Below are 26741 nucleotides of genomic sequence, written 5' to 3'. Positions count from 1 at the left end.
AATGTGGGCAATAATTCTTGGGTGCTTTCCACTCTCACTTTGGCACTTTTGGGAGCCAAAAGGAGATAACTAAGAAACTTAAAGGACATGAAAATCTACTGAATTTCACTAGGCTACTGCCCTTGTAGACACTAAACATTAGATATTAGAGGGAGAAGGGGAACAGCTTGCCTCCGTGTGAGTAGGGCAACTATTCCCTGACCACATTGGCAGCTTTCACCCCTCACTAAATACAGTTCTAGCCTTTCACATTTATATGATGGAGGGCTAGCCCAGTAAAAAATTCCAAGCTGTGGGGCACCTGGGTGGCTCAGTCGGTTGAGCTTCTGACTAGCTCAGGTCATGATCTCCCGGTTCAGGAGTTCCAGCCCCTTCTCAGGCTGTCTGCTGTTGGTACAGAGGCTGGAGCCTGCTTCGGATCCTCTGTCTTCCTCTCTCTCTGCCCCTCCCCCACGCTCACTCGCATGCGCTCGCTCTCAAAAACAAGCGTTAAAAAAATTTTCAAGATGTTTTAAGAAAAAAAAAAAAAAACTAAACTAACTCCAAGTAGGAACAATGCACTCTCATTAAGTTAAATACATGAATAATAGATCTACAAAAGCGAAAGACAGACACATAAGCCTCTATGTCCAGCCAGTAATCCTGGAATGCCAAACAGAAGGGATTTGCGGGTTGAGATTGGAAGTACAACCCCATTTCACTGAATACGCTTTTGTACTGTTTCCCTCTTACTGCATGAAGTTAACTGTTATTTCAAATAAATCCCAATCTCTGGAAGTTTAATATAAGCTCTACTTACGTGTTAGCAGCAAACTATCTTAAATTGGGCCCCACGTGCTTCACAAACCTTGAAGGACACTCTGCAGTCTGTTTGTCTGTCTCTCTCTCTTGGTTCTCTCTCTTCCCCACCTCCCTTCCTCTCTTTTCCTCCCTCTATATATTTATGTAGTTTATCTCTAGTGGCTTTTCTGTCTTTCTCTTGCTCACATCCTAGCTCAGTCCAGAAATTATCAATCTCCACTCAAGAGCCTTGGTGCAAGCCTTGGGGTGCCTGGGTGGCTCAGTCGGTTAAGCGTCCGACTCTTGATTTTGGCTCGGGTTGTGATCTCAAGGTTCCTGAGACTGAGCCCTGCACTCGGCTCTGAACTGACAGCATGGAGCCTGCTTGGGATTCTCTCTCTCTCTCTCTCTCTCTCTCTCTCTCTGTCTGCCCCTCCCCCTGCTCTGGGAGTGAGACCATGTACCTGGGGCTCCTGCCCCATGGAGGTGCTGGCGAGGGGCGAGCCCACAGGCAGAGGGCCTCCAGAGCGATGCCTCCCAAGCACACGAGCACAGCACACTGCTGGCTTCCTCATTCCCTCCTGCTGAGTGTTGAGTCCAAGACTCCAAAATGACTCCAAGGTCTACCAGCTCCATAGGCAAAAAAAGAGAATCTGGTCACATCCTCCCTGACCCTGAACCTTCTAGCTTGCTCCCCTGCTGCTTCTATTTGTGACTTTCCCTGCTGCTACTCTGAAATACTCTTCGAGAACGTCTTTGTCACGCTGAACTCCATCAACCCTGAGATCCTTCTCTAAAGCTCCTCTCTTGGGTATACAATCCAACTCTGACATCCCTTCCACAAGGTGGAGTGCAGGACAGCTGGCTAAGCCAGGCTTACCTGTGGTGCCCTGTAAACTGCCCTGCTTGGACATCTACCCATCACGGGCCTCTCCCTCTGTTCCTCCACATGAAGATCGGTGGCCACAGCCTTCTAGAACAACAGTGAATGGCAGGGACTTCTGTCCCTAATTAAGTTGTTCTTAATTTCTCGGGTAGCCGTAAATCCCTTCTGAAGATTAAACCACAGCCTCGAATTGTGATGGGTCCTTTTGACAAGGAAACATGGCAACTGTTCCCCCAGCCTCTCTTCACAGGCAGGTAAAATGGAAAATCCATGGGCTTTGAGGCCTTACAGCCCTGGACAGAATCCAAGTTCAACTCAGCTTTATTGTGGGGCAGCTCCCTTACCACTGGTTTCCCTAGCTGTAACGGGGAATAGTGCCTACCTCAGAAGATGTTTGTGAAAATCAAATGAGTTACTCCCCTCTTTATTCCTCTGACACACCCCTTTCCCATTTCAGCCCTCCAGCGAAATCCACCAGACCAGCCCTTGACCCGGTATTATTTGGTAATCAACCTTAAACACAGCATATAATCTCAAAGTGTAAAGATCCCACTGCTGATAAATGTATTCAGTCCTTCCTAACAAAAGGGAAGTCTGGAAACCCTTTGTAAGCATACATTATGAGAAACCAAGCCAAAGGAAAAAAACACGGTTCTCCTTGTAAACTACAGAACCTAGAGCCGCAGCAATACTCACAGTGAGAGGTACACCTACCTGCTGCACACAGACAAGGGTTCCATCTCTCACTGGCTTTCTTCGGTGCCCACTTACCTTTACCTTCTTTATAATGGTCAGGACTCAGGCTTCAAAACCCTCCAAGACCTCCTCCCCCATTTTTGATATGAGGAAACCAAAGGCCCAGAGAGCTTAAGTGACTTGTTTGAAGTTGCACAGCGAATAAGTGGCAAGGCAGCTGAATATCTTCAGCCCTGCTGAACAAACCGAGTAACTCAAGAAAAGCTTAGTGAAGAGGAATCACACTGCAAGGCTGTATTTCAGGGAGCCTTAGTGGACTCTAAAGATCTTCTATGAATCTCAGCATATGTTTTTATTTATTTTATTTTTATTTTCTTTTAGAGAGAGAACATGAGTTGGGGAGAGGGGCAGAGGGAGAATGAGACAGAATCTTAAGCAGGTTCCAAGCTCAGTATGGAGCTGGGTGCGGGGCTCGATCCCACAACCCTGGGATCATGACCTGAGCCGAAATCAAAAGTTGGTTGCTCAACTGACTGAGCCACCCAGACGCCCTTCGGCATGAATTTTTAGCATGTAATACAGTGGACTACTGAACAACACAGAATTTGAACTGCAAAGGTCCACTGACACGTGAATTTTTTAAAATAAATACAGCAGTTCTTTTAACGTATTTTCTCCCCCTTATGACATTCTTCGTAACATTTCTTCTCTCTAGCTTACTTCATTATAAAAATATATTATATATTGGGGCGCCTGGGTGGCGCAGTCGGTTAAGCGTCCGACTTCAGCCAGGTCACGATCTCGCGGTCCGTGGGTTCGAACCCCGCGTCAGGCTCTGGGCTGATGGCTCAGAGCCTGGAGCCTGTTTCCGATTCTGTGTCTCCCTCTCTCTCTGCCCCTCCCCCGTTCATGCTCTGTCTCTCTCTGTCCCAGAAATAAATAAAAGTTGAAAAAAAAAATTAAAAAAAAATATATAATACACATAACATACAAAACATCTATTTTATATCATTGACTGTTTTATATCATTGGTAAGGCTTCTACTCAACAGTAGCCTATTAGCAGTTAAGTTGTTGGAAAGCCAAAGGTTATACATGCATTTTTGACTGTGCAGGGTGTTGGTACTCCTGACCCCCGTGTTGTTAAGGGTCAACAGTAGAAATATTTGTCAACAGGATTTCACAGATCTTGGTGGATTCTAGAACTCCTGCACTCTAGGCCAGTGCCATTCAAAGGAACTCTGTGAAAAATGGAAATGTACACTCTCTGATAATTTAAATAATTAGAACCTGAGCTCTAAGTGCCTTCTGAGCACTTGAAATGTGGTAGTGCAACTGAGGAGCTAAAGGTTTTAAGTTTTTAAACACATTTTTTTTTTTATAATGGTAAAATGCACGTAACGTAAAATCTCCCATCTTAACCACTTTTAAATGCACGCTTCAGTGACATTAAACACCTCTGTAATGTTGCCACCATCTGTCTCCAGAACTCTTTGCACCTTGTAAAGTGCAGCTCTACACCCACAGAACACTAACTCGCCATTCCCTTCTCCCCCCAGCCCCTGGCAACCACCAATCCGCTTTCTGTCCCTATGATTTTGATACTCTAAGTATATAAGCAGAACCATACGGTATCTGTCTTTTTGTGACCGGCTCATTTCGCTTAGCAGAATATCCTCAAGATGATCCATGTCTTAGTGTGTGGCAGAATTCCCTTCTTCTTGGGGCGTCTCAGTGGGTTAAGTGTCTGATTTTGGCTCAGGCCATGATCTCACAACTCGTGGGTTCAAGCCCTGCGTCTGGCTCTGTGCTGACAGCTCAGAGCCTGGAGCCTGCTTCAGATTCTGGGTCTCCCTCTCTCTCTCTGCCTCTCCCTTGCTCACACTATGTCTCTCTCTCTCTCCCTCTCTCTCTCTCTCTCCCTCTCAAAAATAAATAAACATTAAAAAAAGGTTAAAAAAAAAGTTTGGAATTCCCTTCCTCCTAAAGAGTGAATAACATTCCACTATATGTATAGACCACATTACCACATTTTTGTTACTCGCTCACCTGTCCGTGGACACACGGCTTGCTTCCACATTATGAATGCTATTATCAACGTGGGTGTACAAGTATAGGGGTCTCTATGAGACCCTGCTTCCAGTTCTTTTGGGTACAAACCCAGAAGAGGTGTTGCTGAGTCACAGATCATTCTCTTTGCTATGTTTGGAAGAAACACCATATTGTTTTCTATGTCAGCTACACCATCTTACATTTCCACCAAGAGTGCACAAAGGACCCAACTTCCCCCCATCCTTGCCAACACTGTTATTTTCTGGGGTTTTGTTTGTTTTTATTTCCATTTTTTTTGAGAGCCGCCAACCTAATGGGTGCAAAGTGGTATTTCACTATAGTTTTGACTTGCATTTCCCTAATGATCGCTAACGCTCATTGTATACCTTCTTTGGTCTCATGTTTTCATCTTACTTCACTGTACTTAGGTTAAATTTAAATGGCCACACCTGGCAAGGGGTGTCCATCCTGGACAGTGCGACTCTAGACTGTCATGATTGCTGAGGTCATTTGGAGACCAGTTTAGCACAATGAGCTCTGGAGGCACATGGACCACGTCAGATACTTTCTAGCTCAGTGGACTCAGCCAGTCACTTAACCTTCCTACCCCTCAGGACCTTTGCAGACACTTTCCCCAAATGGACCGCAGTCCTTGCCAGAGAAATGGGACTTACGGTTCTAGAACACAAGGATCTTTACCTCCCACCAAGAGGACCTCAAAACAGAGGGTGGACTCAGATGAACTCTGGGCCGATCTCAGCCCTCTGATATCAAGTGAGTCCGACTCTGTCCAGATTCAGACTTAGCTATTAGCCAACGGGAAATTGAAGCTACCAGACTTCCAATTTGAGAATTCCTGGCCATCTCCTCCGTAAGGCAGCCAAAGACAGACCCGCAGAGGGAGACCGCTTACGTTCTGGATGTGACACGTGGCTCAGGCCAGTCCCGAGACCATTTTTGTGGACCGCGGCCCTTCTTCCGTCCTGGCCGGCGACCACGTGCGCCTCGGGCCCCTTACCTGATGCGGCAGTGGTGGGGGTGCTGGCCGGCCCTGGCTGCGAGGGGCTGCTGCTCTCGGTCATCAGGCACGGGTTGTTGCCATTGCTCTCTCTCTTGACAAGCAGTTCGGCAGCGCTGGGCAGCGGGATGGGGTGGCTGATCCCCAGCTCCTCCTCCTGGGCCTGCTGCCTTCTCAGGGCCACCTGCAAGCACAGGGCAGCAGGTCAGCCCTCCTGCACCCCCCCACCCCCGTCACCTGGACAGCACAGCTGCGCCACAACCACCAGGCCCCCGTCACCCCAGGCGTGCTGATTTAGGGGCTTCAGGACAGAGGCCCAAGATCCTCTCATTCCTTGCGAAAGAGAGCCACCCCGATACCTAGGAGGTGCAGCCAAAGTAGAAGGTGGTTTAGAGCGCACGGTGGGTCACAGCCTGTCCCCTACACCCAGGAGTATGTAGAGGAGCAGGAAATGAGCCTGGCCAGGGAGGATGGGCGGGGTTGGGGGGGGGGGGGTGAACACCCGTACAGTCAGCCAAGCAGAGGAGTTCAATCTGAAGAGAAGTCAGCGAGGGTAGAACAGGAAGGAAGGAGAGTGAGGTCACTCACTCCTTCTCTCCACACATAAAAGGCCGCCATGCTGGGAACAGCAACCAGCAAGATACAGCGAGAGTAGAGTCCACCATCCCAAGGTACTCACTGTTGAAAAGCAGAAGCAGGAGGTGCACATGGGCAGCCACAACTCACCACGCAATGTGGCAAATACCACAGGACAGGGACACATCCACCCCCACAGCAGGACTCTGGAGACAGAGATGGCTTTGAGTGCAAGAATCAGCCAGAAGTGGTACTGGAACAGGGCCTCGAAGGACAGAATGAGGAACGCCTGGACCGGCGAGAAGGAAGGCTCAGAACAACATAGCACAGGGGAGCAGGGTAGGTGGGAAAGGCAGGGGCTGCCCAGGAAACCCCACAGAGCCCCGATCTCTGGAATGGAGGAGCATGCAGAGCCAAAATGGGAGGAAGGGGCTGGAACACCGTGTTGAAGTCCCTGGGGAAAGGAAGGGAAGGGAGAGGCTGCAGGGGGAAAGAAAGGCAGAGGACAGGCTGGAAAGAAGGAGCCGGAAGTGAGGGTGTAAGGGACCTAACCTAGGAGAGAGACTCCTCACGGTCCCTCTTCAATTTATCTGCTTTTAAATAACATTGTTAAAGGTTTCGGGGGGAAAAAGTGTAAAGCAAATAGAAGTAAAGTACTTTTGCCTCCTACACGTAACAGAAGAGGAGTATTTCTGTTGAAACTGGACTATTGGTAAGAGCGAAATGAGAAAGTAAAATATCTCTACCTCAGCGGCCCAACTACAAGCCCAAAGTCGAAATCAAAATGGTTAATCAGAAACACGGTTACGATTTATATATTGTTTTAGGAAAACTGTAGTCCACATTTAGCAAACTGATTAACTTGAAAATAATTTCCCTCACAACAAGAATCCTCAACTTACAAAACAAAATCCTTAAATAATCAAGATAAAACGACTAATCTTAAGTCTTGGATTCTCCATTAATAACTAAGTTTAGAAACAGAATATGAAAGATTTCACGGAAACAGCAGCAACAACAGCAAAAAATACCCACAGATCTCTGAAATACGTCAATGCATGCTTATACCCCAATTTACACAAATCCCACGCGTGCACAAAATGCACAGGGTGTTTATTATATACACCATAAACTAAGGACACTGTTATAAAGACCTCTCAAATATTTTACTTACTTTTTTAAGTTATTTATTTTGAGAGGGAGGGAGAGAGAAGGCGAGCAGGAGAGGGACAGAGAAGACCTCTCAAAGATCTTAAAGAAATGTTATTTAATCCAGAAAGGTGGGGCAATTGATAAAAACACTACCACTTGAAGGTCATATTTAAGTTCAATTTCACACACTCAGAACGAAAAGAATGGCTGTTATGGGAAATTTTAAAGGATTTCATCTAGCACAGTGCAAGCTTTCTGGTGCAGAAAATGCTGAAGTTTCATATTATAACAGTAACCCTGCGTCGTTTTTGTTTTTAACATAAGCAAACAGGCTTTTTCCAAGTTGGTGCCCCTTTTAATAAGAAAGCTTATTCAAAATGAATCGCCCTATTTCAATACAGATTTTTAATTATATTTTGAGGACAATTCCCCTCTCAAGCATACTCTCCACACTAAATGTTTAAGCTAACAACTAAACGTTCAGAATATTTTTCTACCTACAAACATAACTTCAATGCCCCTAAGTCTTTCTCAGTAAGCTCACGGGGATGCATTTTAACCCTCCATCAGTGTTCTCTCTTCACCCACTCCAGATTAAGCTAAAAATCCATAAGGAAACGAAGGAAAATAACCCGCGTGTCCACCTGCGACCCGTGAAGGCAACATACAGCCAATTTGAGACACATTTTCAAAATTCAGACGGATATAAAAAAGCACAGTCTTGTTAAACCGCTTATAGGAGTTCTTCTCCACGGAGGATATCTACACGATCCCAGTCAAAAGTAGCGCATCGTTAGAAAACATTTCTTTGGTATCTTTTAATCTTAAATAAACTGTCTTAAAAGGATGAAACAAATTTTAGCTGAAAAGAATGTATATTATTCTCCCCTAAAAATCCTTTCAGGATACCAAGGACGCTAACTATTTCCGTTGAAGACGCTAAACTACTGTCCTGCTTGGGGTGCTTTAGAAGAAAAAAAAAACAAAAAACAGAACTACAGATCTACCCTTAAACCCTTGCCATTTTCTCCCCTGAGCTGATTTTCAAATATCCTGAAGAGTGCTTTAAAACAGACTCAAAGGAACTTGGACCTGAGTAGGCCAGGTCCAGGCGGCAAAAGTTGAAACGCTAGTAAAATTTCCGCGGCTCAAAATGGCTGATGCGCGTGGCGCGGACCCGCGGGCGGCGAGCTTGGGAACGGCGCCTGGAGGTGCGCGGGGACCACGCGCGCCGCAGCGACTTTTCCAGGAGGATCTCGCCACCCGCGCGGTACACGAAAGAGCGGCGGACGCTGTGACCTCCGTGCTGCCCCCCCCCCCCCACAGTCTGCCGAGCGGGAGCCCTCCAGCACCCTCCCCAAAGTGAGAGCTAGTCTCTGCTCGGGGGCGGGGATCCTAGGACCTCCGGAGCGGGGTGGGTTCCCCAACTCTGTGCTCCAACAGCGAGGTCGGAGATCCTCGGGACCGCGGGCGGGCTGGCCTCCCAACACTCTCTGCTCTGAAATTGGGATCAGAGATCCTGGGGATGCTGGTGACCCCCCAAGGGGCGAACCCTGCACCTCTGTGCTCCAAGAAAACCATCAGAGATCCAAGGAATTCTGGGGACCCCCGAAGGCGCGAACCCCGCAACTCTCCTGGAGGACGGGGTCAGGGATCCAGGGACTCCGGGACAGAGCGAGCCCTGAAACGTACTGCTTGGAAAGGATCGGCCGTCCTAGGGATGGTTTCTGGGAACGCCCGAAGAGGCGAACCCCTCAACCGTCTGCTAGAGGGCAGGGTCGGGGATCCCGAGACTCCGAACAGCGCAAACCCAGCAACTAACTCTCTGCTCTGAAAAAGGGCCGAGATCCTGGGGACCCCCAAAGGGGCGAACCCCGCAACTCTATTTAAGGGCGAGATCAGGGATCCCGGGGCCTCGGGCAAAGCCCGCACCTCCCCCCTCCGCGGGCCGGATGGGAGACGACTCCCGGTCCTCCAAGGGTGGCGTGGCGCGTCGCGTAGCTGGGAGGCCTGGGCCCCGCGGCCGTCCGCGAGCCCCACGGCCTCCCTCCAGAACCCCTGGGCCGCGCGGCGCCCGCCTCGTTCGAGGGACTTTAAGCTCGGGGCTGATCCCCCTGTTCCTGGACGCCCGCACTCACCTGCGCGGCCATCACGCGCTGTCTCTCGGCGATCAGGTTGCATTTCTTGCACTGGCAGTCCCGCCACATGCAGAAGCGCTTGTGGCCCTTGAGCGGCGACGCGTAGCCGTGGTTCCTGCATCGCGCGCACTTGGGCAGCCGCGGGGACTTCTTGCCCCCGGAGCCCATGCCCGACGGCCCGGAGCCGGGGCCCGAGCCCGAGCCGCCGCCGCCGCCGCCCCCGGCGCCCGCACCACCATTGCTAGTTAGCTGCGGTCCTGCCGCTTTGCCGAAGCCCCCCGTCTTGCCGTGCGGGGGTGCCCCGGCCTCCGACGGTGCCGAAGGCTTGCTGAATGCTTCGTCGTTGGGCATGGTGCCCCAAAGAGAAGTGCTAGGACCCTCTGGACTCCTCTCTGGTCTGGAGCCGGCTGCAAGGAAAGAGCCCAGCCGACGGCGAGGCTCGGGAGCGGAAGGCGCAGAAAGCGTGCGCGCCGCAGCCGGAGGTGCAGCCGGAGTGGCGAGGTCGAGCCACACAACGCTCAGACTGGCGGGAGTGGGGAGGGAGGAGGTTGTGCCTTTTTTTTTTTTTTTTTGGCGCGCGCGCGCGCGCGCGGCGCCCAACTTTTAGATACTTTTCAGAACGTTCCCGGGACTGCCTGGGCGGGAGAAGGCGAAAGGGAATGCAGCCACGCCCACCGCCCCCCAACTCTGGCCCTAGCGTTCCGGCCTCGAGCTAGCTTGCACTGGCTGCAAACGCCGAGGGCACTGCTGCAGGGTGGCTGCAAATGCAGCCAGAGATGCAGAGCCGCGGGGATCCTGCGATCTCTGTGCCCGCCCAGGTGCGAAAGCGCGCTGCACCCGCAGGAAGCTCAGCTCCCCAGGGCGAGGGCGTAGTTGTGCATCCTGGTCGTGCAAGCTGCTTGGAAGAGATGCAGACCACCCGGTGGGGTTCTCTGGCTCCCTTCCCCCATTCTCCAAGTTAGTTGGGTAACTAAGGCAGAGGTTGGCAGAAGCCAACTCGGAAAGGAAAGCGCCTTGGGTCTCACTTAAGAGAACGAAGTACGAGATTGAAGGCCTGAGAAAAGAGAAGTCTCTGCACTTAATCAGCAAATGAGACTCTCACTGTGTGGGGCTCGATGGCACCAAAAATTGGGCCTTTCTGTTCTCCAGTTATCCCTTCGTGCACTTATGTTCATTCGTTCACAGGATTTCCACCTGCTGGCTCCAGATAACTTTCAAATCTATAGCTCCAGCTCTTGTCGCATCTCACTTTGGGGGCATACAGCTTCTTGCCTTGAGGCAGCTTCACATAGGATCTGCAGGCACGTGAAATTCAGCCTTTAAAAAAACCTTGATGGGGGTGGGGTGTGCTTCACAGATGTAGATATTTCTCAAAAGTCATCCCACACTTAAGATCTGTGCATTCACTGTAATTATCCCTCTAAAAACCGTCAGTCATCTTACAGCCTTCTCCCCACCCCCACCCCACCCATGTGTGTTTCCTCTCTGCTCACAGGTACAGCAAATCCCTTCCCAAGGCCCGCAGATCATTTCTTCCTACACACCCACGTGTCCCTGGAACACCAGCCCTTCCCTTGTCTGGATCTGCAGTAGCTCCCAGCGGGTCTCCCTGTTTCTTAGTATTCCAGTATATTCCATGCAAACAGCAGCTGGCCCCTGCAGTGGCTTGGTATTGTTTGCCTTGTGAAAACCAAAAGTTAAAAAAAAAACCTAACGCTGTGTCTTAAAGGACTTTGAATGACCTCCCTCTGCATTTCTCAGCCTCATAGAGTTTCCACCCAGCATGGAGGGCTGTTGTGGGTCCTTTACCTACCTGTTTACTTGGTGACACCTCCCTAACCCCACAACAGCCATTGTCCAGCCAGGGGGCTGCCCTAACATTGCCCTCCCCCCACTCTCCTTGTTTTCTCCAGTATTAGTTCTCAGGTTCCAAATTCTGGGGTGGGGGGGGGGTTAGGTCTGCAAAGGATGGAACCCACCCTACTTGGCTTCTCATGGAGGTGGTTATCTGGTTACCCTCACTTAGCAAATGAGCATTTTTCACATTCTCCATTAGTGTTCTCTGGCTGCAAATTATTTTCTAAAGAAGCTTCTAGCTTTACACAATCCCTCATACCCTACCCATCGAGTCAGTGAAGCTCTATTCCGGACAGAGGCCAGGATCCAACCAATCATCTTGTTCTGGAACCTGTTACGTGATCACCACCAGTTTGTGGAGGAATACTGCCATTAAAACACACAGACCAATTGCTGCTAGGTACTATTTATTTATCTTTTTCCATACATTTATACTTTAATACATTAGCTAGAGCAGAATTATTCCCAAACGCCAATCCAGTTGTAGAGAATGTAGTAAATGCTGGAAGCAGTGACTGTCAAATTCTATGTTACAGGGGAGCCTCCCCTCCCTGGGATCTGTGATGGAGGGGTTTAAGGCTACAGTAACGTTGAGGCTAGGAATCTGTGCGACCAAGGTGCTAACACATAAAATGTGATGAAGCTAACGGCCTAATAAAGTTTTTATTCACAAACCACAGAGGAGGTACCAGGTGCAAGATGATCCAAAAGGAAAGTAGGGAGCTCCCAAGGATGAGCCGAGTGGCTCTGGATATTCCGAGTGGCCTGGCCCTCTTGTCTCCTTTCTTCCTGCCCCTCTTTCCAGAAACCAGATCTATGAAGGCTGATGATGCAGATCTCTATGTACTGAGGTAGAAACGTGGCGAAGACATACTGATGAGTGGTGGAGGTGGGGAAGCCTGTTCTAAAACGTGGCAGGGTTAGGCAAAGACTTCTTAGATATGACACCAAATCACAAGTGGTAAGAGCCAAAAAAAAAAAAAAAAGCTAAACTGACTTTATCAAAATTCAAAAACCTTTGTGCCTCTAAGAAACTGAAAAGCCACAGACTGGGAGAAAATACTTGGAAATCATACCTAATAAAGGACTTTATCTAGAATACATTAAAAAAAAAAAAAACTCTTGAGATTCAATAATAAAGAGACACCCAGTCGAAGAATGGGCAACATTTTGAATGGACATTTCACTGAAGAAATTATTCGAATGGCGAGTAAGCACATGGAAAGATGCTTGGTATCGTTAGTCACCAGGGAAATGCAAATCAAAACAACAGCGAGGTATCACCTCACACCCACTGAGATGGCTGTGGTCGAAAACATGGACAGTAGCAAGTACTGGGTAGGATGTAGGGAAACCAGAATTCTGATATAGTGCTGGTGGGAATGTAAAACGGCATAGCCATTTTGGAAAGCTTTACCATGTGACCAAATTATTTCGCCCCTAGATATCTACCGCAGAGACATGAAAATATGAGTCCAAACAAATCCCCGGACATGAATATCCATAGCACCATTATTCATTTTAAAGAATCCCAATTCATCAACACATGAATGGATAAACAAAATTGGTATATGCATACAAAGGAATATTATCCAGGCATCAAAAGGGATGACAATAGTGATACATGCTAAAGCAAGAATGAACCTTGAAAACATGCTAAGGAAAAGATTCAAAATACCACATATCGTATGTTCCCATTTATATCAAATGTCCAGAAGAGGCAAACCAATATAGAGAAGATAGATGAGCATTCACCAGGAGCTGGGGGAGGGATGAAAAGTTAGTGCAAACGGGTATAAGGGGTGTTTCGGGGGTGATGCAACAGTCTAAAATTGCGTTGTGGTAGAGGCGCCTGGGTGGCTTGGTAGGTTAAGCGTCCGACTTCGGCTCAGGTCATGATCTCACGGTTCGTGGGTTCGAGCCCCGCGTCCGGCTCTGTGCTGACAATTCAGAGCCTGGAGCCTGCTTTGGATTCTGTGTCTCCCTCTGTCTCTGCCCCTCCCCTGCTTGCTCTCTCTCTCTCTGTCTCTCTCAAAAATGAATAAAATATTTAAAAAATAAAATAGTATTGTGGTAATGGTTGCAAAGTTCTGCAAATTTATTAAAATTATCAGTATGACTAAAACAAGAGAATTTTATGTATATAAATTATAGCTCAATGAAGCTGTTTATAATTTTGAGCTGAAAGGCAACAAACAAAAAACACCATGATATACAATGTGGTTCCATTTCTGAAATAGAAACTAAGGTGGATTTATATCTGTTTGATAGGCTATTTAGTTCTCCCTGGGTTACAGGATTATGGGTGATAATCTTATAGTTTGTTTTTATTTTATAATTTTGCAAAGTCGATCCAGATTCTGGAACCCTCCATTCTCTCTCTTTTCCATGACTGTATGGTAAGAGCTGATATCCAGGTTTGGGCTGAGTTGGTGCAGCCTCAGTCCCATGGTCAACCCCAATTTGCCAGCACTCTTAGCATTAGAATTCAGAAACTAGGGGCACCTGGGTGGCTCACTCAATTAGGCATCAGACTTCGGCTCAGGTCATGATCTCACGGTTCGTGAGAGCTGAGCTCTGTGCTGACGGCTCAGAGCCTGGAGCCTGTTTCAGATTCTGTGTCTCCCTCTCTCTCTCTGCCCTTTCCCCACTCGTGATCTCTCTCTCTCAAGAATAAACATTGAAAAAAATAATAATTCAGAAACTAAGCTCATTTCACAAAAAATTATTATGTGTTTTGCTTTCTAACTACTATAGCTCAGTGGTGCTTACACTTTACTATCTGATTTTTTTTTTCAACGTTTTTTATTTATTTTTGGGACAGAGAGACACAGAGCATGAACGGGGGAGGGGCAGAGAGAGAGGGAGACACAGAATTGGAAACAGGCTCCAGGCTCTGAGCCATCAGCCCAGAGCCCGACACGGGGCTCGAATTCACGGACCGCGAGATCGTGACCTGGCTGAAGTCGGACGCCCAACTGACTGCGCCACCCAGGCGCCCCTACTATCTGATTTTTATAAGTGCTTAGGAGGCATTACTTTCACCATCAGAAAAAAAAAATACATTATTTTATGAGCGAGGCAGTATAGCATCATAATGAAATGCCTAGCTTTGAATCCCAGCTGTGTGACCTTAGACAAGTTTCTTAACCTCTCTGTCTTAGTCTGTTTATCTGTAATAGGAGAATAAGAGGATAATAATAATATCTGCCTAAAGGATTGTTAGAAATACTAAATTAGTTAATACTCATGAAGTGCTTAGCAAAGTATCTGGTTCCCAGTAATAGGGTTATTATTATTATTATCATTATTATCATTATTGTTGTTATTGTTATTTCCATATTGGAAAGAAAAAAGAGTAGGGAGAAAGCAGGGTACATATACGTCTAACCTTCCACACGTTAGTATAATTTAGCGGGGGGAGCTATATTAGAAAGCACCAGTGATAAATTTCATCTACTTTGCATTTTGTCCACAGGAAGCAGTCTTTGCCTGAGGTCTTCGTACAATAGATTAAAAGGAAAATTCTCTGTGGTGCTTCTAACCAAATATATGAAGCTAGATACTATACCAGTCAAAATATTCAGCTCAAGGGTCAAGCGTGGAGCCCTGAGTCTACTGGCCTGAACTAACGCCTTGGTGTGCATCTGTGTGTGGGCAATGACCCAGCGACCGGTATGAGCAGTAGGAGTCTAAGGAGGAATGAGAGCAATAGAACCTGAGGCGCGGCATGCAGGGGGACCCGCCATAAGACCACACCGCCCCATCGCCTGCAGTCGCACAGGATGTGAGCAGGCACAAAGGAGAAAACAGGACCTTCTAGGTCGTGGGAACAACGGATGGAAGGCTGGACACGGGGAGTGAGCCCGTGGGTTGGGGGAGAGGGCACAGGCATGCCAGTCTGGAACAGAGGAGTCAAGCTGGAGCCCAGCAGGAGATAAGGTTGGAAAGATAGCGTGGCACCTTGCCTGCCAGTGAGGAATTTGGCTTCTATCCTATAGGCAAACGGAGAATGATGAAGGTTTTTGTCCTTGAGGTGTTGGGGGAATAAAAATGGTGGGTCTGCTAATTACTGTGTGATTTGAACGAACCACTTAATGTCTCTGAGCCTCCCTCTCTTCATCTGGAAATTGGAGAGGATCTGAGAATTGTAATGATGCAGTGACTACCATACATCAAGGGCTGAGTTTGGTGCCTGCGAGAGAATAAGCACGATCCGGGTGTGAGCAGGTGTTTCAGAATTCCACAGGAGGAATCTTGAAGCACAGAGGGGACATGAGGGGAACTAGGAGGCAGGTTTTTAGGATCTGGACAGGCTGCTAATTCTTCCTGAGTAAACAGGTCCCGACAAAGTCAGTAATAAGGAGCCCCGCCTGGAACTTGGAATTAAGTGATGGAACCTCTGAGTAGCTAACATCTGTCACAAGGCACAATGCCCCCCACCTTATCTGAGCATCTGAGACCCAACTCCGAGGAAGACTGACACAGTAAGGTAGTGCAGGAAGAGCGGCACAGGTGGGAGCCAATGGGAGGGAGGAGACAGCACACGGGAGGCGGGGCTCTGAGTTAACTCGGTGCAAAGGCTTGCTGCTTGCAGGACCCCCCCCCCCCCCGCCCCCCACCCCCCCGCCCCGGGCGTCCGGATTTTCTAAGACCATGCAAGGATTGATTTTCCCAAGTAACGCCCTGTGGGTCATCAACACAAATTTAAATCCTGTTCTAGTCCTTACTTTTTGTTTAAGCAAAGAATATAAATAATTGATTTTTTCCCCCAGGAAAAATTGTTAAAATGTAAATGTTATGACATTTAAAGGGAAAGCTTGGGGCACCTGGGTGGCTCAGTAGGTTGAGAGCCTGACTCTTGAATTCCTCTTTTGGTCATGATCCCAGGGTCCTGGGATGGAGCCCCAAGACGGGCTTTGGGCTGAGTGTGGAGCCTGCTTGAGATTCTCTCTCTCTGCCCTCCCCCCCCCACCTCTTTCTCTCTCTAAAATTAAAAAAAAAAAAATCTTTAAAAAAATGAAGGGAAAGCTTAAGTTATGTGGGGGAAAAAATTACTTAACCTGATAGTCAAATGAAGTGATCCACAAAAAAATACTCATCATCCAGAGAAATTAAAAAATGTATTTTGAAGATAACTATAGAGGATTTTTCAGTCTTAATTGCTGTTCCGAAATTGTCAGCAGCATCTTGACCCTTTTATATTAAGCTAAAGAAAAAAAATGGCTTGCCATTGTAAGTTTTTCTTGTACGATCAATTGTTTAAAATGTCAAGAAGAGGGGCGCCTGGGTGGCTCAGTCGGTTGAGCGTCCGACGTCAGCTCAGGTCACCATCTCACGGTTCGTGAGTTAGAGCCCTGCGTCGGGCTCTGGGCTGATGGCCCAGAGCCTGGAGCCTGCTTCCGATTCTGTGTCTCCCTCTCTCTCTGCCCCTCCCCCACTCATGCTCTGTCTCTCTCTGTCTCAAAAATAAATAAACATTAAAAAAAAATTTTAAATGTCAAGAAGAAATTTGGTTAAAAATATTTATTTTGGATGGGAATTGAAGAGTACACATATCATGATGAGCACTGAGGAATGTATAGAATTACTGAATCACTAAATTCTACACCTGAAACTAATATTACACTGTATGTTAACTAACTAGAATTTATAATAAAAAAAATTTTTAAAAGCTTAAAAAAATAAAATATTAGGTCCAAAAAATTTATTTTATAAAATTTATTTTGGTGGGGAGAGAAAACACTACACTTGGGGCAGCTGGGTGGCTCAGTCAGGTGTCCAACTTGTGATTTCAGCTCAGGTTATGATCTTAGAGTTTCTGGGTTCAAGCCCCATGAGAGGTTCTGTGCAGATAGCATGAAGCCTGCTTGGGATTGTCTCTGTCTCTGTCTCTCTCTCTGCCCCACCCCAGCTTGTTCTCTCTCTCTCTCTCTCTCTCTCTCTCTCTCTCTCAAAATAAAATAAAAAAATAAAAAACTTTACATTTATTTTCAATGTTTGTTTATTTATTTATTTTTTTTTTTTTTTTTGAGAGAGACAGAACATGAGCAGGGGAGGGGCAGAGAGGGAGACAGAATCCAAAGCAGACTCCAGGCTCTGAGCTGTCAGCACGGAGCGTGTTGCTGGGCTCCAACTCACGAACCATTAGATCATGACCTGAGCCAATCAAGACCTTGACACTTAACCAACTGAACCACCCAGGAGCCCCTAAAAATAAAATACTTTAAAATCAAAGGTGTCTAGGGGCGCCTGGTGGCTCAGTCGGTGGTGTCCAACTTTGGCACAGGTCATGATCTCATGGTTCATGGGTTCGAGCCCTGCATCGGACAGTTCAGAGCCTGGAGCCTGCTTCAAATTCTGTGTCTCCCTTGCTCTCTGTCCCTCCCCCTCTTGTGCTCCCCCCTCTCAAAAATAAACATTAAAAAAAAGTGTCAAATTAAAAAAACTTTTTTAAAACTTATTGAGAGAGAGAGAGAGAGAGAGAGAGAGAGAGAGTGAGCGTGCACACATATAAGTTGGGGAGTGGCACAGAGAGAGGCAGAGACAATCCCAAGCAGGCTGTGCATTATCAGCACAGAGCCTGAGTCGGGGCTCAAACTCACAAACTGTGAGATCATTCCCTGAGCTGAAATCAACAGTTAGATGCTTAACCGACTGAGACACCCAGGTGCCCCTACTTTTTCATGTTAATAATCCCCCTGAAATTACTGTCTGTTTAAGTACTTTCTTCTACAGCTACTGCTCTGGTAAACGGAGGCTCTTGCAAGGGTTTTCCTGTGCCTTCTGCCATCACAGATTTAAAAGACCAGAGGAAACAGTAATCACACATCTTGAAGTAACTTTTCATTTAAGAGTTTCAAATGAATCGGAAGTTAAAACGTGTATCAACAAAGGTGCTCAGCTACATCTCCCATGGGGTTCAATAGCCACTCTCTGGCCAATTTCTCCGTTTGCTACCAAAATAAAAAGAAGATAAACAGGTAAGATTCAGAGTGCAAATACTGCCAAGATAAATAACAATGCGAGTATGCTTGGATTTTTACCACGGGCCATTTCATGAGGCAGAAGCCGTCGAGAAGAGTAAAATGAATTATTTTGTGGCTGGTTCAAAGTTTGAAAATTGAAACCTTTAGTAGACGCATAGATCAGTTATTACGTGCTTCAGCAAACTTTGTGTTATTGTTGTTGTTGGTTTCCCCCAAAGAAGGCCTGGTCAGATTTCTCCTTTCCCGGCAAATGGAAGAAAACTACAGTAAGCTGGTGTAAAAACAAAAATTTGTCTAATTCAAGAAGGAATCTTCTATTCTAGAATCTTCTAGCCAAGAAGCTAGAGAGTGAGGATGACTGTGGTACTGGATGCCAACAACTAGACTGGGCCCACTCATTGCAATTATTAGCACAAATTATTTTAAAATGACCTGTCAGTCTAAAATGGCAAAAGAAATAATTATACACGTCTATACTACTTTCATAAATGTTGCTTCAAGTTGATTACTGTATATGGTTATTGTCACAGTTGGCTACTATGACTTGAAGGGTCAAGAACAGCCCCAACCAAACGTGACTTCAGAACACTATAAAGCATGTATCTGGTGCTCAGAAAACAAGACAACCGTGTAAAATATTTCACCAAAGAAAACATCAGTAACCGTTCAGCTCAAGAAAGGTCGTGAGTTAGTGCAGGATTCACCCCCAAATGGAGGATGACATTAAGCACTAAAGAGTTTAGAAGACAAACACACTGAGGACTGGAGGGGGTGCTGGGGGGCTTCTTGGAAGAAGCAGGCTTTCAGGAGAGAAGCATTGGGATTAATGAACCAAATCAGGAAGGGGTGGTAGACTGGTACCAACTAGAATCACACCTTTCAAAGGGGGAAACGGGGCTGTCTCATGATGGGGACATTCAGGCAGCCTCTACTCTGTCCTGAAAATTTTTGTCCCCAGGGTGCGCACTTCCTCCAGCCCCCATCATTCCTCACTGCCCTACTTGGATGGGCATTCCTAATGGACACATCTCTCCTGCTTTCAATAGACTCAGGAGGCACACAAAGCCCTTCTTTGCCTTGAGGAATCTTACTGAGACAAGGATGGAGTACGTTTAATTTATTATTATTTACAAATACTCAGAAAATGGGTACCCGGGTGGCTAAGTTGGTTGAGCATCCGACTCCAGCTCAGGTCATGATCTCAGGGCTCATGGGTTGGAGACCCACTTCGGCTCTGTGCTGAAGCCGCTTCAGATTCTGTGCCTCCCTCTCTTTCTTCCCCTCCCCCACTCGTGTTTTCTCTCTCTCTCTCTCTCTCTCTCAAAAATAAATAAACATTACAAAAAATACTCAGAGAAGCTGGGGCAAACAAGGAAATAACCCCAGAGTGCCATAAATGGACACACCCCTGCTTGCACACGCCCCAGTTCCTGGGGACTCCCAAGGGAAGGGTCACCCTCTAGGGCTCCACCAGCCCACGGCCATGTTTGCCACCGCAAGACAGGCATCATCTTTACACAGTGCCTCTGCGAGCCAGTATGTTTGGCCCACAGGACTGCGTCATCTTGCACACGTGCACCGGTGTGGGGGGTGGGGGGTCCTGGGTGGGGCAAGGAAGCTTCCTCCTGCTCCCTTTCAGGCCCTATTTCCTGCCCAGAAGAGCCCCTCCTCCACAGTGATTGACAGGTAGTGTCTGTGTGCCCTCCCCCGCCCCTCCCCCCACACGCTGTGAGCTGAAAGTGGTCTCCACGTGGGAGGTAGGCACCAACACAGTGGTGTTGGAGGTGACAGGTGGTGGGACTAGAGGGTGGGATTGACAGCCTCATACCCAGAGAATACGACCAATACTCTGTTAAGCAGGGGAGCCAGATAAAATACATAAATATTGCCTGGGACGTACTTATACTAAAAAATATTACCCTTGTTTATCTGAGATTGAATTTCAACACAGAAACAGGTTGAATTTCTGTGTTTTAACTCGCCAAATATGGGGATTCTAATGTCACCGGTTCTTGGAAAAATGACTTACCCCAAGTCTTCTTAGAAGTAGGGAAAAAAAAACCCTTTAGGGCCAGGGGTCCTCCAGCTATATCCCCATATGCCAAATTCAGGTAACTGTATGTTTTGTATAGCCAGTGGGCTAAGAATGTGTTCTACGTTTTTCTGAAGCTTTATTTATTTTGAGAGAGAGAGAGAGAGAGAGAGAGACAGAGCACAAGCCGAGGAAGGGAAGAGAGAGAGAGGGAGAGAGAGAACCCCAAGCAGGCTCCCTGCCATCAGCGAAGAGCCTTATGCTGGGCTTGAACCCATGAACTGTGAGATCACGACCTGAACCAAAATCGAGAGGTGGTTGCTTAACCGAATGAGCCACCCAGGTGCCCCTGGGTTATACATTTTTAAATGTCTGAGAAAATCAAAAACACAAGTTTTGTGATACATAAAATTACATGAAATTCCAATTTCGGTGCCTGTAAATAAAGTTTTATAGGAACACAGTTCCACTCACTCCTTTATGTACTGGCTCGTAGCTGCTTCAGAGATAGGAGGGCAGGGGCCAGGAGTGGCAACAGATACCACATGGCTCACAAAGCTTAAAATATTTACTATTTGGTCCTGTTACCTAAAAAGAGTGTGGATCCCTGCTATGGATTTCCTTTTCTTTTTCTTTCTTTCTCTCTCTTTCTTTGTTTCTTTTTTTTTTTTTTTTTTTTTGAGACTCCCAGTATGACTTAAAAAACAAATGACAGTATTTCCAACTGGGAAAACACATTTGGAGGTACACTGAAAGTCTTCTGTGGACAGCAGGCTTGGTTTAAAATCGTGTTCCAGGGGTGCCTGGGTGACTCAGTCCCTTAAGTGTCTGACTTTGGCTCATGATCTCAGGGTTTGTGAGTTCACGTCCTGCATCAGGCTCTGTGCGGACAGCTCAGAGCCTGGAACCTGCTTCAGATTCTGTGTCTTCCTCTCTTTCTGCCCCTCCCCTGCTCGCTCACTCTCCCTCTCAAAAATGACTAAACATTAAATACATACATATATATATGTCTGTGTGTATATATACATATACATATATATACATATATACACGTATATATATATGTATATATGTATATATATGTGTGTGTATATATATACATATACATATATACATATACATATACATATACATATACATATACATATACATATATATATAATGGGGCTCCAGTCTTTACCCCTCAGGGTCTCTCCCTGCCAAGCCCCTGCTGGCTGGTGGGTTGAAAGCAGAACATGACATGAGCCCTCTCTTGCCCCAGCTCGAGATTACCAGGGGAGACAGACACGTAAATCAAGGGCTCTACTGGACATGTATTAAGGAAGTCTATCCGGGCTCCTGGGTGGCTCAACCAGTTGACTGACTCTTGATTTCGCTCAGGTCATGATCCCAGGGTGGTGGTACGGAGCCCTGCGTCAGGCTCTGCGCTGAGGGCGGATCCTGCCTGGATTCACTCTCTCTCTCCCTCTGCCCCCTCCCCTGCTCATGCTCTCTCTCATAAACAAACAAACAAATAAAATGGAGTTGAGAAGGGGCACCTGGGTGGCTCAGTTAAGTGACTGACTCTTGATCTTAGCTCAGGTCTTGATTTCAGGGTCCTGAGCTAAAGCTCCGCATTGGGTTCCGGGCTCTGGCACCCTGCCACTTGCAGACCCCAACAGGAAGAGACAGTACCTTGCATTCCCCGCAGGAACAAGCCTGTACTTGACTATTCTGGCAGGAGGAGGGAAGGTTTTCTCCTTGCCCAGGAACGGCCCAGCCAATGGGAGACGGTCACAACCCAGCCAATGAGGAGCCAGTATACTTCAAACTCCCAGTTTATCCCAATGGATGCTTTGCTTATTACAGCCCTGCCCAACGCCCCCTTCCCTCTATAAAAAGGTGTTTCTCCCCGTTGTTCTCAGGGTTGCCTGTTGTTTTCACGTGGTTTGGGTTTGCTGGATTGCGATTCTCTGATGTTCGCAAATAAACTCGTTAGGTAAACAGTTTATTTTTAGGGTTAACAGTGTGAACGGCGATAGCAACTTAATCAGGGTGATTTACAATGAGCTTTTCTGAAGCCGCAGCAAACAACACAAAGGGGGCAGGTTTACATGTGATGCAGACCAAAAAATGCTGTAGCAGATCAGAGAGGAAAGGGGAGGAAGATTCCTGCTCGTCATAGAGTTAGAATGGGCGGCGGAAGGGCTGCCTTTGAGCTGGTCTTTTGGACTCTGAGAAACAAGGGGTATGAAGGCTACGACAGTCCTTTCGTGTTTTTGTTTGGTCCTGTTCACAGCTGTGTCTCCATCACCTGGACCAGGACCTGTGATGCCCTGGTGGCTCATTAATGTTTGTTCAATGAAGGAGTGAATTTTAAAATAAATACGTATTTTGGGGGCACCTGGTTGGCTCATTCCTTTGAGCGTTTGACTCTTGATTTCCGCTGAGGTCATGATCTCATGACCAGAGCCTGGTTGGAATTCCCTCTCCCCCTCTCCCCCTCTCCCCCTCTCCCCCTCTCCCCCTCCCCCTCTCCCCTCTCCCCCTCTCCTCCTCTTCCCCTCTCCCCCTCTCCTCCTCTCCCCCCCTCTCTCTCCCTCTCTCTCTCTCTCTCTCAAGCACGCGCACGCGCTGCCACTCTACTGTTGTTTATCTCTCTCTGAAAATAAAAAAAATAAACTTAAAAAAATAAAATAGATATGTATTTTTGAATAGATAATACAGTCCCACGGTTCCGAAGTTAAAAGATTCAAAAAGCTGGAGAATGAAGTTCCTTCCTGCCTCTGTCCCCAGTCACCACGTTCCCCTCCACACAGGCAACCAGGTTTTAAATTTTTTGAGATTTCTTGCAGTTATTGGGTGCATACACAAGCAAATGCCTCGTGTCTGTGTGTGTGTGTGTGTGTGTGTGTGCGCACACATGCACGCGTAAGTGCGTGTATTTATTCTCTACTCTCCCCCACACACTTTTTTGTGTGTGTGTGGTAGCATATTTTACACGCTTTGGTGCATGGCTTTTGTTCATGTATATATTTTAAGTTTATTATTTATTTATTTTTGGTAATGTCCACACCCAGTGTGGCGCCCAAACCCACGACCCCAACATCAAGAGTTGCATGCTTTTCCAATTGAGCCAGCCAGGTGCCCCTCGCTAGACATATTTTGAAATTATTCCCTGATAGTCTGTCGTAGGGCTGTGCCCACTGCATTGATGTGCCACACCTTATCCAGTCCTCTACATTGGACATGTCCAGCTTTTTCTTCCTTTGCTTCTAGAGTTGGCATTGCAACGGGGTATGTGTGGGTGAGAGTGAGGAAACGCTGGGATACGGAAACAAAATGACTTCAGAGCACAACAATCACCACTTTTTTAGATTCACCGGAAGTCACCCACCACCATGGTTGTGAAATGCCCACCCTCAGAATCTGACAGCTCCAGAGGTGACCTGGTCAAGCGAAAGACAATGGATCTTTGGGCAGACAAATGTGAATTCCCATCTGTGTTCTGCTCCTTACGACCTGCATCCCCCTGGAACAGCGGCTGAATCCCCCAGTTTTCACATCTGAATTGGGGCTCGTGATGCTCTCGGGCTATGAAGATTCAATTCAATGAGATAAGGAACAGAGCCTGCCTTGGGGCATGTGACTGCTTTGGGGCATATGACTCTTGATCTCGTGGTTTGGGGTTTGAACTCTAGGTTGGGTGTAGAGATTTCTCAAAAATAAAATATTTTTTTTTATTATTTAAAAAAATTGTTTTTTCAACGTTTATTTATTTTTGGGACAGAGAGAGACAGAGCATAAACGGGGGAGGGGCAGAGAGAGAGGGAGACACAGAATCGGAAACAGGCTCCAGGCTCTGAGCCATCAGCCCAGAGCCTGACGCGGGGCTCGAACTCACGGACCGCGAGATCGTGACCTGGCTGAAGTCGGACGCTTAGCCGACTGCGCCACCCAGGCGCCCCTAAAAATAAAATCTTTAAGAAACAAAAGAAATGAAGTTGCCTGCCTAGGTGTGTGGGACATAGGAGGGAACCAATTCCTGCCTTCATTTCGTTTTGCTTCTGTGCTGTGACCCACAGAATTCTCTTTCTTATCTTTCCCTCCAACCTTTATTCCACCTCCCTTGCCAAGAACAACTTGATCTGGAAGTCTACCCCACGGTTGAAGCTCGAAAACATGATGGTAAGTAACAGACGCCAGCGACAAAGGACCACGTATTGTGTGATTCCATTTGTATGAAACGTGCAGAGAAGACAGATCTATAGGTTGATAGTTTCCTAGGGTGCTGGGGGCAAAGGGGGAGTGAGTGCTAAGGGTACAAGGTTTCATTTCTGGGTGATGAAAATGTTTTAAAATTGATGTCGTTGCACAATTATCAATATACCAAAAACCAGTGAATTGCACAGTTCCAGTGAGCACATTTCATGACTTTATGAATTATATTTCCATAAATTTGTTAATTTAAAAATGCCCTAGAGGGGGGCGCCTGGGTGGTTCAGTCGGTTAAGTGTCTGACTCTTGATTTCGGCTCAGGTCCCGATCTCATGGTTTGTGAGTCTGAGCCCCACATCAGGCTCTGTGCTGACAGTGTGGAGCCTGCTTGGGATTCTCTCTTTGTCTCTCTCTGTGCCCCGGCCCACATGCACTCTCTCTCAGGATAGATAAATAAACTTTTCTTAAAAAAAATTAAAAAAATAAAAATAAAAATGCCCTGGAGGGAAAGCGAGGTAGAGGAGAAAAAAAGGACAGAAGGAGTCAGGAGCAGCCGAGAGAAAGGGCTAGAGAGAAAGATGCAGGTCCAGGGCAACAATAGGCACCTAAACCTTAGTACTGGCTCAGCCTCTGACTGCAGGGTGACCTTGGAAAAGCCCTTCACCTTTCACCTCTCTGAGCTTGGCTTGCCTCATTAAATCACAAAATGAAATTAAAAGAAAGAGGTGGAACTTCATGACCTCGGGTCTCTTGCCATCTATGAGTCTGTAACTTGCCTCCTACAGGGGCTGGGGGAAGGGAGGGCAGGGGATGAGAGAGCCTGGAGGAGAGCAGAGATACTGGCTGGGCCCCTCCCCACCTCTCTTTGCCCTGTTCTGCACCCTGCCCTCCCCTTGAACCCTCGGTCTTTGTTCAGCTTCCCTCAACCCTGGAAGTCCATGCACGCAGGAGAGAGTGTGAGGGCTGGGTCAGGTCAGGGTCATGGGGAGGCCCGGACAGGAGCCACGTTCACAGATATTATTCCACTTTCTAGTAGAGATTATAGACCTTGGGAAGGAAGCAACTTGGGAAAATGAATACAGAGCCGAGGCAAATTCTCAAGGTGGTTTTCCACCTACTGGTAAGGATAACTTTGCTATCATTAAGGTTAATTAGCATCCTTTAATATATGATCGTGACCTGCACCAGATCGAGCGCGTGAATTTTTTTTAATTATGGTAGCATATACATAAAATGTACCATTTTAACCATTTTTAAGTGTGCAGTTCGGCGGCATTAAGCACGTTCACACGGTGCAACCATCACCACCGTCCATGTCTATTTGAAAATTTTTATGTCGAAGCAGAACACATGTGAAGTGCAAGCATCCAGTGTTCCCCACCGTGAGTTTTTACATTGTATATACCCAGATAACTGCCATCCAGAGCAAGATGCAGACTGTTCATGGCCCTCCAGAAGGCTACCTCTTGACCCCTCCCATCACTTATATTTTGTGTTTGCTAAATTTAACTCTTTGCGGGAAGGAAAAGTTCTTTCGCAGACAACTGAGGGGTTTGCAAACTGCACTGTCAGTATCTCAATGTTTCATTCCTGAGGTTGCTGTCCCAGTGTACTTGGGCAGGAAAGCTCTGTGCTAGGTCCGTGAACATGTTGCTCTCCAGAAGCTTTGCTCCCCTTCAGCTGGCTGGAATCCCCGAGTCCCACATCGTAGGGCCAGTTCAGGGACTAAAAAGTTCTCCCTGGAACGCGCTCTGAATTCTCACTGCAGATCGAACAAAGGTGACAACCTTTCTGATAAACAGAACGCAGAGATATTTCCTTCGTGCTGCAGGAAATCGGTAAGGAATCCAGACCTGTGGTCCACCAGGGACGTCAAGATGTCTGCTGCTTCTGTAACTGCCTTAAAAGTGACATAGCTAGCCCACATCATCATTCTGTAGCAGAAGCTGAATACTAAGGTTAGCATTAACCTACGCTCTCTTTTTTTTTTTCAGATTTAAAAATGTAATTTAATTTTTATGGAGATATCATCAACAAAAAACGGTAGTTTTAGGCACACACCGTAAAGGTTGCATAGTTGTATACGTTGCAAACTGATCGCCAGTGAACATCCATCACCACACACAGCTACACATTTTTTTTATTGTGATGGGAACTTTTAAAAAAAATATTTATTTCTTCTGAGAGAGAGAGAGCGAAAGAGAGACAGAGAGAGAGAGGGAGCAGGGGAGGGGCAGAGAAAGAGAGGGAGAGAGAATCCCAAGCAGGATCCACGCTGTCAGCACAGAGCCTGATGCAGGGCTCAGTACCACAAACCATGAATGAGATCATGAAAATCAAGAGTCGGACGCCTAACTGACTAAGCCATC

At 47.0% G+C, this 26741-nt stretch overlaps 1 protein-coding gene across 2 annotated transcripts in view; it reads right to left on the bottom strand.

The window, feature by feature from the left end:
• Nucleotides 1–9816, bottom strand: part of DMRT1 (doublesex and mab-3 related transcription factor 1) — a 111652-nt gene extending 101836 nt beyond the window's left edge. The window contains exons 1-2 of one of the 2 annotated variants that reach the window (XM_027041098.2): nucleotides 9298–9816; nucleotides 5432–5615 (exon numbers count right to left, since the gene is read on the bottom strand). In XM_027041098.2, the coding sequence (XP_026896899.1) occupies nucleotides 5432–5615; nucleotides 9298–9648 (535 nt within the window). In that variant the 5' untranslated portion in view covers nucleotides 9649–9816. The remainder of the gene's footprint in view (nucleotides 1–5431; nucleotides 5616–9297) is intronic. The other variant, XM_027041099.2, reaches the window with a different exon arrangement.
• Nucleotides 9817–26741: the final 16925 nt, after the last annotated feature.

The sequence above is a fragment of the Acinonyx jubatus genome, chromosome D4 (assembly GCF_027475565.1).
Source record: "Acinonyx jubatus isolate Ajub_Pintada_27869175 chromosome D4, VMU_Ajub_asm_v1.0, whole genome shotgun sequence".
NCBI classification, from domain to species: Eukaryota; Metazoa; Chordata; class Mammalia; order Carnivora; family Felidae; genus Acinonyx; species Acinonyx jubatus.
The sequence above is the reverse complement of the archived record's forward strand: the minus strand, read 5'-3'. Positions and strand labels throughout refer to the sequence as shown.